At 48.0% G+C, this 14,378-nt stretch overlaps 1 protein-coding gene across 4 annotated transcripts; it reads left to right on the forward strand.

Annotated features, from left to right (window-relative positions):
- The first annotated feature begins 3,992 nt into the window (after positions 1-3,992).
- HAUS4 (HAUS augmin like complex subunit 4) lies at positions 3,993-14,081 on the forward strand. Of its 4 annotated transcripts, none has more exons than XM_062205446.1 (11): positions 3,993-4,198; positions 5,632-5,669; positions 6,274-6,341; positions 8,623-8,765; positions 8,851-8,982; positions 9,269-9,403; positions 12,086-12,182; positions 12,667-12,812; positions 12,947-13,077; positions 13,424-13,492; positions 13,625-14,081. In XM_062205446.1, the coding sequence occupies exons 3-11, from the start codon at positions 6,287-6,289 to the stop codon at positions 13,806-13,808; spliced, it is 1,092 nt and encodes a 363-aa protein (XP_062061430.1). In that variant the 5' UTR covers positions 3,993-4,198; positions 5,632-5,669; positions 6,274-6,286; the 3' UTR covers positions 13,809-14,081. The 4 variants fall into 4 exon arrangements, with proteins under 4 accessions (XP_062061430.1, XP_062061433.1, XP_062061431.1 ...); XM_062205449.1 differs by having other exon boundaries at positions 3,993-4,142; XM_062205447.1 differs by lacking the exon at positions 3,993-4,198 and adding an exon at positions 4,218-4,327.
- Positions 14,082-14,378: the final 297 nt, after the last annotated feature.

Here is a 14,378-nt window from a genome sequence, read left to right on the forward strand (position 1 = left end):
AAATAATTCCAAAATCTCTTGACTGCATAGAAATTCTTTTTATTCCTAAAACTAGTTTCTTTGTCCACATTATGATAATCCATTCATATCCTTTCAAATATGGCTTACTTTTAAAGTTTTTCTAAACAATGGGTCGGTTGACTGTGGTTCCAAGTTCCAATGGCCATTTCAGTGTCCTAGCTTTGCCCATATTCTTAGTGTGGTAACATATTCTACTCAAAGGTTTCCATTAGTATCTCAAAAAAAAGTAGAGTAACTATTCCCCTGGAATGCCACTCTTTGGGGCACCATTTTGTTTCCTGACTAAAATGTGGGAGACTGAAGCTTGCAATGATCCAGCAGCTCTCCATTCTTCTCTGAATCGAAACAATGCAGCAAAGCAATGTCCAAGTCCAAAAGGTGAAGCAGATTTTTTCTCAGACTCCCAGTGACCTCTATAATTGAGTTAAAAACAAATCTATTGATGTTACGAGAAGACTGATCAGGAGCAAGGTCTTCAAGACAGTAGCATTAGACTGAGGGCAGGAATTTATCTTTCTACACTCCCAACTTCCATCTTTGCGGAAGTCTAGTTCAGGAATACTTGAGGATATTCTTGGTTTTATTATTAAAGATCATTCAGGAATTAAGTGCAGAAGGTGAGATGAGCCACGCTGATAAAGAGAGGCTTACAAAGGTCAAGCATTCCACAGAACAAACACAACTGTATGAGGTATCAGCACCCCAGGGGTGGTCAACAAGTCATTCTTTCAACAAATAAGTGCCTCTGTATGCCAAGCACTGAGATAGCTACCTTGGGGTGACGGAAGAAGCACCTCCCTAAAAATAAATCTAAACAAATGAAAGGATTCCATACACTTCTCAGCAATAGAAGACATGAACTTAAAAAATAATTGATATGAGGGGCCGGTGCTATGGTGCAATAGGTTAATCTTCTGCCTGTGGTGCCAGCATCCCATATGGGTGCCAGTTCTAGTCATGACTGCTCCTCTTCCAATCCAGCTCTCTGCTGTAGTCTGGGAAAGCAGTAGAAAATGGCCCAAGTGCTTGGGCCCCTGCACTTGCATGGGAGACCTGGAAGAAGCTTCTGACTCCTGGCTTCAGATCATCACAGTTCTGGCTGTTGTGGCCATTTGGGGAGTGAACCAATGGAAGCAAGACCTTTCTCTCTGTCTCTCCCTCTCACTGTCAGTAACTCTACCTCTCAAATAAATAAATAAAAATTAAAAAAACAAGCAAACTGATACTAGTAACAATATATATGAATCTCACAAAATTACAAATAGTGAAAAGGTACACCCCCCAAAAAAGAGTATATCTTTATTTGATTCTATTTATATAGAATCTGAAAAGTGCAAATTAATAACAGTGATCAAAAGCAGATCAGTGGTTGATTAGAGCAGTGAGGGGCTAGAGAGAGGAAATACAAAGGGGTACAAGTAAACTTTTAGAAGGTGATGCACATGTTCACTGTTTTACAAGTGAACTGATTTTTATTTGAGGGACAGAGACACAGACACAGAGATCTTCCATCACTGCTTCACTCCCTAAGTGCCTGTAACAGCTGAGTTGGGTCAAGTCAAAACGGTCTGGAACTCATTCTGTGTCTCCCATGTGTGGCAGAGACCCAGCACTTGGGCCATTACCTGCTGCCTCCCTGGGTGTGCAGTAACAGAAAGCGGGAGTCAGGAGCAGGAGCTGGCAATAAACCCAGGCACTCTAATGTGGGATGTAGGCATCTTTACTGCTAAGTTAAACAACCCCATCTCCCCCTGCCATGTTCACTGTCTTGATTGTGGTGATGTTTTTTAGGGATTTATAGTTCTATCAAAGCTTACTGAATTGTATACTTTAAACATTGTATACCAAAATACTGCAAGGAAACTTGTTTTCTTTCTAAAATACGGGAGAAAAAAGAGGGAAGGAGGGAGGGAGGGATAGAGGGAGGAAGGGAGGAAGGGAGAGAGGGAGAGAGGGGGAGAGAGGGAGAGAGGGAGAGAGGGGGAGAGAGAGAAAGAATGAATTGCAGACCCTTTCTTGCAATTCTTTCTTGGTCACCAACACCAGATGGTTTCTGATTGTAAGATTCTTTTTTCGGTACTTTGCTGCATTTTTAACTGCCAGTCTGCTCTACAGATTCAACTTTCTAGTCTTATGTAGAGCTGGCCTATAAAATCCTTCACTTCAGCTGGTCCAATCTCCTCTTGAACCTGGATTGCAGCTTGTAGTCCCTGCCTCTGCCTCCATTGGCTGAGATGTTTCTTCCATTCTAAATGATCCAAATTTTCTCTCTCCTTCCAGGGCCAATACGATTTATTTCATAGTCTTTCCTATCTGTTTCTGCAGGAAAAAAATTTCATACCTTCTCCAAGTTTCTCTAGTATTTATAATCTAAACTGCTCTTTTGGCACCCATTTGCTGCCTTGTATTATTTGCTTTTCATGTGCATATGTCTTACCTTTTCAACTAGATTATGAACTACTTCAGGGCAGGGACTGCTTCATATTTATCTTTGTGTCTCTCCCAAGGCACTTAGTAAGTGCTTAATAAGTGTCAATTTAAACAACCTAATTTTTATAGTCTTTTTCAACACACTTTCTCAGCCATTATCTCATTTGATCATTACATCAACACTATGAGATTGGTGGAACTAGAAATATGTTATTTCCTCCTTTTGACAGATGAGGATCCTGACGTCCAAGGTCACAAGGCTTGTTAAGAGACACAGACAGAACAGATAATTGCCTACAGGAGTCTGATCAAATGCAAGGCTTCCCACTGCTGACTCCTCTAGCTCTACCTTCCCTCTAAGGTGGGCTTCTGCACCCTTCCCCTGCTCATGACCTCAAGCACTTCAGAGCTGCGTAACCAGAGCTTTGCAGTAGTGCCATATTGGAGAACTTGACAAATCCAGCAGACAGCATTCCAGTACATTTCTGATCAGCTCTGAGTCACCAAAGCTTGCTTGCTATTTTGTTCCAAGTGTCGTTTGTTGGGGACATTACGCCTGATAGTTAACGATGCTGCACTACAGAGTTGAGGAAGCATAAATGATTTTTAAAAGCCTTAGGAAATGACAGCACTCTAAGATTAAACATGAAAGGCGGCAGCTGAGGAACTGACCAAGGATGCAAAATGTCTGCACTGGAGCATGCCGTGCCCCTACGTGTTCTAGAATCCTCCAGCTGATCCTAAAGGGAATGGGCAAACTCTAGCCCTGCGATGCCTTCCCCAACCCACCCTGAGACGATCAGCTGCTTCTCTGAGGCCAGAGATTGGAAGACCTTGGTGCCGTTTGCTTAGCACCAAATAATATCTTTCAAAAAAGAGTAGATTCCAGTCGCCTCTGCAAACAGGGTGGGTTTCAGAAGCAGGCAGAGGTGAATGAAGGAGGAGAGATAAAGAGAAGGCAGAGGAGCCGGCGGGAGGAAAGTCGAGAGGAGGCAGAGCTAGCCAGAGCCAGGCGCCAGCCCAGCTAGCAGGAGCAGGGCCCGAGTGGGGCGGAGCTTGGCAGGAAGTGCCCGAGAGCAAAGCCCAGGTGAGGAGACTGTAGGTCTGGGAAGGCTCAGAGGGCCATTGGGTCAGGCTTGGACTCTCTGAGCTGTGACCTTGAACATAACCTTTTTGTACTCTAGTTTTCCTATCTGCAGAATGGGCACGCTAGTGACGTTCTGTAATAATTCCATGAGGCAAAACCTCGGCCTAGTGCCTGACTCATCCGGCACCCTTAACAAATGCTGGCAGTCATTACCATATTCTCGACGTTTGCACTTCAACGGGGATGGGGAAGGTACCGAAAAGACGGCTCCAGGAAGCCTTCGCCGACACCGCCATCTCTCCCGGCTCCTTCCTACAGCCAGGCTGGGGACCAAGGACGCGCGTACCGCGAGGGGCGGGGCCCGCCGTTCCCGCCTCGGGTGTGGCCCCGCCCCCTCGCCTCGCGGCCTCCGCGGCGCTTTCCGCCTCTTCTGCCCCCGGCTTTCCCGCGCTGTCCTCCCGGGCCTCGCTTCCCCCGGCCCCTGCGCGGGCCCGCCCGAGAGGTTCCGGAGCCCGGCCGCCGGCTGGGTGTTGACGCTGCCGGCCCTTCCGCCCCAGGCCCCTCGGCACTGCCTCGGGAGCCTCGGCTGCCCCAGGGAGTGCAGGTTTGCTTCCGAGGGTCGGCGGGCCGCGCTGCGGGAAGGAGGAGCGCGCTGGGAAGGTCAGTGCGGCCAGCCCCCGGTCTCGGGCCGCGGAGGCCGCCCTCGCCCTTGGGAATCCTTGGCCGCCCAGACAGAAGGGGAGTCGGCGCCGGGGAGCCCGTTCTGCATTTTGATTCATCTTGGGCCCTGTAAGGGTCACATCTTGTGAAAATACCTGTAAAATCAATTTAACGTTCAGTGCAGCGTGTAAAGACAGCGCTAAGAATTTAAAAGACGCCTGAGTCAGAACATTTAAATGCTTGGGTCCCTGTAGCAGTGTTTTAACACGTCTGAGTGCAGAGGGTGGAGAATCGAGCCTTGATTGCCGCCACTGTGCACGCCCTGTAACATTTTAAAAGGGTAAAGAAAGCACCCTGAGAAACCCACGTGGGCCCTTCCCTTCCGGAGGGAACAGAGTTGACTTTCTGAAATTTGAGTTGGTCCTCACCACCGCCCGCGAAATTTGCCTACAGAACCTTTTATGTGCGGCCTTAGATCAACAATAAACAGAACTGTTAAAACACTGGGCTTAACTAAGTAGTGGCTTTTGTTGACATGTCGATTGTGTTAATTCTTAATGTCTCATCCAAAAGCAGGGAGCGTTATCTCAGTTTTGCAGGTGGAAAAAATAGTTTGGCACAAAGAAAGCAGTTTCCCTTAAATTCACACAGAAGCAACGGCCGAGCAGCAAATTAAGTCCTAGCACTCTGCCTCCTCAGCTGCGTTCCCCCTGTAGACCGTGCTACAAAACAAATGAGTAGTTACTTTGATGCTACTCATAAAACGGGCGAGTAAACCAAATGTGCTGTGAACGTGAAGTGTTAAATCATAATAACCTTCGATGTCTGCTCAGCTTTGGGAGGCTCAGCTGCCCTCTGGAGTTTGATCCCTTCCGGGAGAGGAGGAGGTGGAGCAAAAGCTTGGAAAACGATGTCAAGGGGAAAGTGTCCGAACTGTGCCATCTTCCCTGCTGCTCTACATTGATGTCATTCTTTTCTGGGTACTCCACGTTCTGGCCAAGCGCTCAGCATCACCGTCCCAGCCTCGGCCCCCTGAACTCTACCTTAGCGTTGCTTTGTTGGCCCTGACCTCCTTGTCAGCCTGCTTGTCACGCTCTTCCCTCCAGGTGCTCTTTACTAATGCTGCTATGTGGAAACCAGTGGTTGCTGTTCCAGTGTGGCGTGATTTGTCGCTCCTGAAGGGTGATTCCAGAGTTAATGATCAAACGCTACCAACAGATCTTAGATGAAAGCCCAAGTTAAAGAAGCACAAAAAAGCTATTGTGCCATTTGATAGCTGAGTTATTTGGGGGAAAAACAGACTTTGATATTTTTCCCTCTTTCCCTCTTAACTGGAGAGCAGTGGTTCAGTTATAACCTTGACATAATGGGTGGAGAGGGGGAAATCCTCCTGACTAGACCCTTGTAATTGGAAAGTTTTCTTTCTTTTCCAGAGGCTCTTTTTTGGACAGCTTGGACTAAGTGGAGTTTGGTAAGTAGAATGTAAAATATTTGGGCACTTGTGAGTCCATATGTCCAGAAAACTCGTGTAAGAGCTTGGGTCCCAGGATGTGTGACCTCATCCTTTTCTTTTTTTTTTTTATTTTTTATTTATTTTTTTTATTTTTGACAGGCAGAGTGGACAGTGAGAGAGAGAGAGAGACAGAGAGAAAGGTCTTCCTTTGCCGTTGGTTCACCCTCTAATGGCCGCCGCGGTAGCGCACTGCGGCCGGCGCACCGCGCTGTTCCGATGGCAGGAGCCAGGTGCTTCTCCTGGTCTCCCATGGGGTGCAGGGCCCAAACACTTGGGCCATCCTCCACTGCACTCCCTGGCCACAGCAGAGAGCTGGCCTGGAAGAGGGGCAACCGGGACAGGATCGGTGCCCCGACCGGGACTAGACCCCGGTGTGCCGGCGCCGCAAGGCGGAGGATTAGCCTGTTGAGCCACGGCGCCGGCCAACCTCATCCTTTTCTGTCCTGAGTCTCTGAGGTGCCTTCCTTGCTTGTGGGCCATGGAAAGTCGAACCCCAGGCTAGTTTCATCTGCAGCAGTCATCCACTTACTCATCTTTGATCTCCTTTCGCTTGGTTCCACAGATAAGAAAATCAAATGGCATCCGGGGATTACTGCTCACCTGGAGAAGGGGTGGAAATGCTTCACCAAGGTAGCAGCCATTTGCAGGAGGCCTTTTTGTTGTTGAAATCTTTATTTATTTATTTGACAAGCAAAGAGACAGCGGAAGAGAGGAACACACACAGTGTGGGGGTGTGGAGGTGTCAGAAGCTCCTGTCTACTGATTCACTTCCCAAATGCTTGCAAAAGCAGGGCTGGGCCAGGCCAAAGCCAGGAGCCCAGAATTCCATCCAGGTCTCCCTAGGGGTGGCAGGGCCCAAGTACTTGAGCCATCATCTGCCGCTTCCCAGGATTTGTTAGCAGGAAGCTGGATTGGGGCTCCCAAAGATGGATTTTTTTTTTTTTTTAAAAAAGGATCTATTTATTTATTTGAAAGGCAGAGTTATAGAGAGGCATAGAGAAGGGTCTTCACTCCCCTAACAGCTACAACAGCTGGAGCTGCACTGATCCCAACCCAGGAACCTCCTCTAGGTCTCCCATGCTGGTGCAGAGGCCCAAGGACTTGGGCCATCTGCTACTGCTTTCCCAGGCCATAGCAGGGAGCTGGATCAGAAGAGGAGCAGCCAAGATTCGAACTGGCACTCATATGGGATACTGGAACTGCAAGTAGTGGCTTTACCTGGAATACTACAGTGTGGGCCCCTAAAGATGGACCTTTACAAGGGTTTTATCTCCTTCTTCAAGAACTTTAGTAATTCTGGAACTGGCATTGTGGCATAGCAGGTTACGCCTTTGCCTGTGATGTGTTCAAGACCTGGTTCTTCACTTCTGATCTAGCTCCCTGCCAGTGGGCCTGGGAAAACAGTGGAAGATGGTCCCTGCACTCACATGGGGGACCTGCAAGAAGCTCCTTAGGGCTCCTAGTTTCAGCCTGCTCTAGCTGTTGCGGCCATTTGGGGAGTGAACCAGCGGATGGCGGATCTTTCTGCCTTTCAAATAAATAAATAAATCTTTAAAAAAAACTCTAAAACTTTTGTGTAAATGAGGCATTTGGTTGCTGTGATGATCCCTACTGTAGGTTCCCTTTTTATCAGTTCTGTTTGTTTAATATATGCAACAGTATTTCCATTTTCTAAAATCTTAGTGTTATTAGATACTCATTCTTCCTCAATTAATGTCCCTGCATATAACAAAAATACCTGTTCTCTGAGTATTATCTCTAGTTTATTATTTTTATTTTTATATATTTATTATATCTCTACTTTCATTTTATTTAAAAGGCAGAGAGAGACAGAGAGAGCTTCCATGTATTGGCTTATTTCCCAAATGCCCACATGGCGGGTACTGGGCCAGGCCAAAGCTGGGAGCCAGGAATTCAGTCCAGGTCTCCCACATGAGTGGCAGGTACTCAATCACTTGCCTCATCAGTGCTGCCTCCCAGGGTCTGCGTTAGCAGGAAGCTGGAGTCAGTAGTGAGAGCCCAGTGGATACCATGCATATATGGGATGTCAGTGTCTTTTTTTTTTTTTTAATTGTATAAGTATTTTTGTTTTTTTAAGGATTTATTTTATTTATTTGAATGTCATAGTTATGGAGAGAAGGAGAAAGAGGTTTTACTGCCATCTTAACAACTGGGCTGAATGCCTGATTTTTTAAGAATCTCATTAGCTGCTTGTCCCACGCCTTCTGGCGTGCAGCCTTCTGGCTGCCCACTCTCTGCTTTTTTGCCCATGCTACATTACCTTGGCTGCTCCCAACCACATACTTGCTCCACTTGGTTCCCGGCCTGCTCTCTGCCTGGTAGAGTAGAGGTGTTGGGATCATATTAGCATGTGGAAGACACCGTCCAGTTCCTGGGAGAGCACATTTGAAGGGGCACAAATGGATGTGCAAAGACTTCACAGGAGAGTACTGGGGTTCTCCCAGGCAGATACTGATACAGCCTTGGACTAAAACAGCAGCAGAGCAGTTACAGAGCTCCTTGTAGATGCTCCTGGGAAAGTACTGAAAGATGGCCCAAGTCTTTGGGCCTCTGTACACATATGGGGACCCGGATGAAGTTCCTGGCTGCTGGATAAGGCCTGGCCCATCTCCCTCGCCATTGCTGCCATTTGGGAAATGAAGGAAGATGGAAGACATCTCTGCCTCTTTCTCTCCCCCTCCCTTCCTCCTGCAACTCTGCCCTTCAAATAAATAAAATAAATTTTTAAAAAAGTAAAAAAAAAAAAAAAAATCTCATTAGCTTTAGAACTCTTTCCTAATGAAAACGTAAATTTCTTTGGGAAGTGATCATTAAGTTATTCACCATTATATAAAGTAAGAATCAAAACCTTTTTTTTGCTTTTTGTCCCTGTGGGGGCCGTGCCACGAAGTCTGCAGCAAACAGTTCCCTCCTTGTAACCTGAGTGAAGAGGATCTGTTGCAGAACCCACACTTCAGCAGGCTGCTGCTGAGTCTCTCTGAGCATATGGACGAGAGTGGCTTGTGCCTCACCCTGGCAGAGGAGCAGGCTCAGGTAAGGGTCCTGCAAGAAGGGACGTGAAGAGGAAGGGGAAATCCTCCTGGGAGAGCTTCCTCCATGGGACCTGTTGGTTTTCCAGGCATGGAAGGAAGTTCGAGTGCACAGGACATCATGGTTGAGGTCAGAAACTCTGCAGAGAATCATTCAGGAGCTGCTTGTGGACTACTATGTAAAGACACAAGACACAGATTTAACTTCTGAGGACAAAAAGGTGAGGCAGAGAGATTAGACAAAGGTCAGTTACTGGCTGGAGCTTTGTCTGATTATGTGATTTAAGGGAAAAAATTATAGGATATCAAATGAGAAATGTCTGTAGTTGGAGGGGAAGAGTGGGTGTGTTGTCAAGGTTTTGAAATAGAAAGATTGACAGGAAAAGTCACTTGCAGTCATCTAAAGGGATTGACGTGTTTGAGGACTTTGAAAATGGTTTGTAAGATTGCAAGAGGTAGAACGGGACAAGTTTTACCGTCATGTCTCTGTTTTTTATTCTCTCTCAGTTTCATGAGACCCTTGAACAGCGACTGCTTGTGACTGAACTGACCCGACTCCTAGGTCCCAGCCAGGAGAGAGAGAAACCTCCACTGCTAGGGCTGGAGAAAGCAGACCTTTTGGAACTCATGCCGCCCTCAGAGGTCAGGAGCGGGCCAATGTCGGGACCAAAGAAGTGAAATGGCTTGTTTTCGCCTATATCTTTCAGATTTTTTTTTTTTTTTTTTGCTTAGCTTTATGTGTTTTTCTAAAAGATGATATGTGTTCATTGTGATCAAACTCAAAAAAAAATTACACAGGAGAAAGTGAAAGCTGAAATACAATTTCTAAAAACAGTATTATTATAAATGGCTTGAGATAGATGGTACTCTCCATGGTTGTTTAGAATGTAGTCTCTTTCCACATAATATATTTTGGACTTTTTTTTTTCAAGTCGATACATAAATGTAGTGGTGGGGGTTGTGGCATAGCAGTTTGAGCTGCTGCATGGAATGCCCGCATCCCACATTGGAGAGCCTGGTTTTTTGGTTCAGTTTTTTGCTGGTGAGCCTAGGAGGCAGCAGATGATGATCTGAGTGCTTGGGTTCCTGGCTCCTGACTTTGGCCTGGCCCAGCCCTGGCTGCTGCACATATTTGGAGAGTGAACCAGAAGATGGAAGTTCTCTCTCTGTCTTTCCCTCTTTCTGTCACTGCCTTTCAAGTAAATAAATATTTTTAACAAATAAATGTAAGTAAGGTGATACTTCTGATAGCAGTCTTAGCACACTGTCTGCACACACAGTGCTCAGTGTTCTCACTGAGTCGTCAGTTTAGATCACTGCTGGGTTCCATTGGTTGGATGCAGCATAATTTGCTGATCTTTAGTGATAGATATTAAGATTGTGACCATATTTTTGCTATTGGAAACCACACTGAGATGAACATGCTAGTTCATAGATATCTTTCTTTGTATGATCATTTCCCTGGCATTGGTGCTAAAAGGGAGACCATTAGGTCAAAGCATATACACGTAGAATGTATTTGTACATTTCCAGACTGCTTCCCCGGCTCCCAGCTTGCCACCTTTTTCACCAGCATGAGATCTTGATCATTTTCTTTAAAGATTTATTTATTTATGTATTTGAAAGACAGAGTTACAGAGAGGCAGAGGCAGAGAGAGAGAGAGAGAGAGAGGTCTTCTACCCACTGGTTCACTCCCCAAATGGCTGGAGCTGTGCCAATCTGAAGCCAGGAGCCAGGAGCTTCTTCCTGGTCTCCCATGCAGGTGCAAAGGCCCAAGGACTTGGGCCATCTTCTACTGCTTTCCCAGGCCATAAGCAGAAAGCTGGATAAGAAGTGGAGCAGCCGGGATACAAATTGGTGCCCATATGGTATGCACAGAACTGCAGGCAACTGTTCCACCTGTTACACCACAGTGCCAGCCCCGATCTTTTTTTTTTTTTTTTTGGACAGGTAGAGTTATAGACAGTGAGAGAGAGAGACAGAGAGAAAGGTCTTCCTATCCTTCCTTTGGTTCACCCCCCAGATGGCTGCCATGGCCAGAGCTATGCCGTTCCGAAGTCAGGAGCCAGGTGCCTCCTCCTGGCCTCCCATATGGGTGCAGGGGCCCAAGCACTTGGGCCATCCTCCACTGCCCTCCCGGGCCACAGCAGAGAGCTGGACTGGAAGAGGAGCAACCGGGACTAGAACCCAGCGCCCATATGGGATGCCGGCACCGCAGGCAGAGGATTAATCAAGTGAGCCATGGTGCCGGCCAGCCCCAATCATTTTTTAAAAATTATCTTTATTAGATGGGGCTGGTGCTGTGGCATAGCGGGTAAAGCTGCTGCCTGCAGTGCCAGCATCCCATATGGGCTCCAGTTCAAGTCTAGGCTGCTCCACTTCTGATCCTGCTCTCTGCTATGGCCTGGGAAAGCAGTGGAAGATGGCCCAAGTCCTTGGGCCTTTGCACCTGCGTGGGAGACCCGGAAGAAGCTTCTGGCTCCTGGTTTTGGATCGGTGCAGCTCTAGCCATTATGGCCAACTGGAGAGTGAACCAGCGGATGGAGGACATCTCTCTCTCTCTCGCTCTCACTGTCTCACTCTCTCACTCTGCCTCTCCTTCTCTCTGTGTGTAACTCTGACTTTCAAATAAAGAAATAAATCTTTAAAAAGTTATATGTATTAGACGGACAGATGGCACTTCCATCTACTGGTTCACTCCCCAAATGTCTGTAATGGCCAGGGCCGGGCTGGGCCAATCCTGGGAGCTGGGAATTCAATCCAGGTCTCCCATATGGGTGACAGGAATACAACTACTTGAGCCATCACCTCTGCATCCCTGGATCTCTACTACTGGAAAGCTGGAGTTGGAGCTGAAGGTGGCTTGTGTATAGGCACTTTGATATCGGACATGGGCATCTTAACTGGTAGGCCAGATGCCTGCCCCTCGTTAGCCAAGTTACTCTGCTAATTTAGTAGGTTGACAGTGAATCTCCCTGATGTCTCTTGATGCATTTTCTTTGTTATTACAAATGTCGTTATCATGTATTCACTGGCTGGGTCTTCCTAGTTCTTTTTTTTTTTTTTTTTTAATTTATTTTATTTATGTGAAACAGTTACAGAGATAGGAGGAGAAACAGAGAGAGAGAGAGGTCTTCCATCCACTGGTTCACTCCCCAAATGGCCTCAACAGTTGGAGCTGAGGTGATCCAAAGCCAGTTGAACCAGTGCTGGGATGCTGGCGCTGCAGGCCAAGGCTTTAATCTGCTGTGCCACAGTGCCAGCCCCTATTTTCCTTGTTCTAACAGTCTATTTGTATCCTTGTCGTGGTCCTGTGGCTGTAGGATTTTGTGTGCATGAGAGCCCGTCTCCAGCTAGAAGTGGAAGAGCAGCTCAAAAAGAAATGTTTCACTGTGCTTTGCTACCATGATCCCAATTCAGGTGAGTGTTGACTCCCTGTGCTCTGCTCACCGCTGGACTTCAGGGTTCCTGGTCTGCTGTTTTGAGACTGATGTATTGGATTTGAGATTTGGGACAGAAGCATACGTGCACCAGATTCTTGGCTGTTTGTTTCCTTGCTAGTGCAATAAAAAAGACTTTCGTGAGGACTCTGTTAGCGAGCTGGAGTGTCTGCCGGCTACTGAGAAGGCTGAGTTCTCAGGAGGACCAGAGTGGCAAAGGGAGGATCGTAGGTGTTCCTCTATCTTGATTTCTATGGCTTAAGAGTTAAGGCACAAAACTGGAATCAAAAGTAAGAGTGAGAGAACTTAACTATGAGAGCGGGATGGTTTTTAGCGGCATCAGAAGCAAACCTGGAACAAGACAGAATTTCCAGGGCTCAATGTGGGCTAGGGGCACTGAGAACTGGCCTTGGAAGAGCAGTAGCGAGTAGGGTTTCCAGTCGGTCCTCTGCCTCCTTGCCCAGATGCCGACAGTGAAACCCTGAAGGCAGCAAAGGTGTGGAAACTGGCGGAGGTCCTGGTGGGCGAGAAGCAGCAGTGCCAGGACGCCAAGCGCCAGCAGCAGGAGCAGATGGTGCTGCTGGAGAGGAAGAGCGCCACCTACTCCCAGGTGTGCTGGGGTGGTGGGCAGCCCCCCTCGCCTTCACCCTGCAGAGGTGCACCTCTGAGGAAGCCAGGGGTGCTTGTCCGCCCTCCTGTCTGCCCTCTTCCTCTGTTTATGGCCTCTTCCTCCTCGGGGCTCAGGTGCTTCTCCGCTGCCTGGCCTTACTGCAGAGGCTCCTTCAGGAGCACCGGCTGAAGACGCAGTCTGAGCTGGACCGTATCAACGCCCAGTACCTGGAAATCAAGTGCAGTGCCATGATCCTCAAGCTGAGGTGAGCAGGGACCGTGTGGCCCTGATTCTCCCTCACACACCACCCCTGCTGCCCCTCACCCTCATCTCTTCCCTCTCCGCGCCTAGCATCTTGTGGGTATCCAGTCCATGTCACACAGCTGTGTTAGCCTTTAGATGACCCAAAGGCTGTGAGCATTCTTAAGGTTGGCCTTTTACAGGCTTCTGAAATAGGTGCTGTCCTGGGAGTTCAATGGCCCAGGGATCAGAGTGACCTTGTTTACTCCGTCAGTGCCTAACCCAGCTCTGACCCCAGGCAGGCACGGTGTCCCTTCCTAACTGCTATCACCAGTGATCTCCTGCATGACATTTCTTTTTGCCCCTACCAGGATGGAGGAGCTGAAGATTCTGTCTGACACGTACACTGCTGAGAAAGTGGAAGTTCATCGTCTCATTAGGTGAGAGCCCCCAAAACTCCCGGCACAGCTGTTCATAGCCGCTGCCTGCATGCTCCAGGCCTGTTCCTTTTAATGTATTCCCATCTGAAGAGCAACACCTTCATATGGCACCCTCTCTGCCTGGGCTCGCAGGGACCGCCTGGAGGGAGCCATCCGCCTACAGGAGCAGGACATGGAGAGGTCGCAGCAGGTTCTGAACACCTATGAGGTGCTTGGGGAGGAGTTTGACAGGCTGGTTAAAGAGTACACCCAACTCAAGCAGGCCACCGAGAACAAGCGCTGGGCCCTCCAGGAGTTCAACAAGGCCTACCGCTGAGTGTGCCAGGGCCAGCGAGCACGACTCCTGCATAGCCACAGCCCCTTCCTGCTGAGAGGAGCACCTCCCCCAGGGACTGCCTCACTACAAGGGAGTGGGAGGGCACCCCCTTAAAACGTAGGCACCCTCCTGGTTTCTCTTCCTCGCTTATGATGACTGAGCCCTTTCTGGAAAATTGAGCAAGCAGATTGATTCATTTTATGCATAGCTGTTTGTCAGTGTCAGCCCTGTACTGTATTTGATTATCTCCTAAGTAAAATGATATTATTATGTCTCAGGATTTTAGTCATTTTCCTTGGGCAAAGATGGAAAAAGAAGATCCAAGGCTATGTGAGTTAGGAGGGAGGACTGAGAAGACAAATCTAAACACAGACAGAGGGGCAGACATTGTGGCACAGTGGTTAGGCTGCTGCCTCAGACAAACCCATGGCAGAGTACCTGGGTTGGAGTCCCGGGTCTGTTTCTGATCAGTTTTCTTCTAACACACACCCTGGGGGGCAGCAGGTGATGGCTCAAGTTCTCGGTTCCATGCCATTGTGTGGGAGACCTCAGTGGAGTTCAGAGCTCCTC

Source organism: Lepus europaeus, chromosome 11, assembly GCF_033115175.1.
Source record: "Lepus europaeus isolate LE1 chromosome 11, mLepTim1.pri, whole genome shotgun sequence".
In the NCBI taxonomy this organism is placed as follows: domain Eukaryota; kingdom Metazoa; phylum Chordata; class Mammalia; order Lagomorpha; family Leporidae; genus Lepus; species Lepus europaeus.

Coding starts and splice junctions, on each gene's coding strand:
- HAUS4 (XM_062205446.1), top strand. CDS start 6,287: ATGGCATCCGGGGATTACTGCTCACCTGGAGAAGGGGTGGAAATGCTT. Junction 6,342..8,622: donor GGTGGAAATGCTTCACCAAG/GTAGCAGCCATT, acceptor CGTGCCACGAAG/TCTGCAGCAAACAGTTCCCT. Junction 13,078..13,423: donor GCCATGATCCTCAAGCTGAG/GTGAGCAGGGAC, acceptor TGCCCCTACCAG/GATGGAGGAGCTGAAGATTC.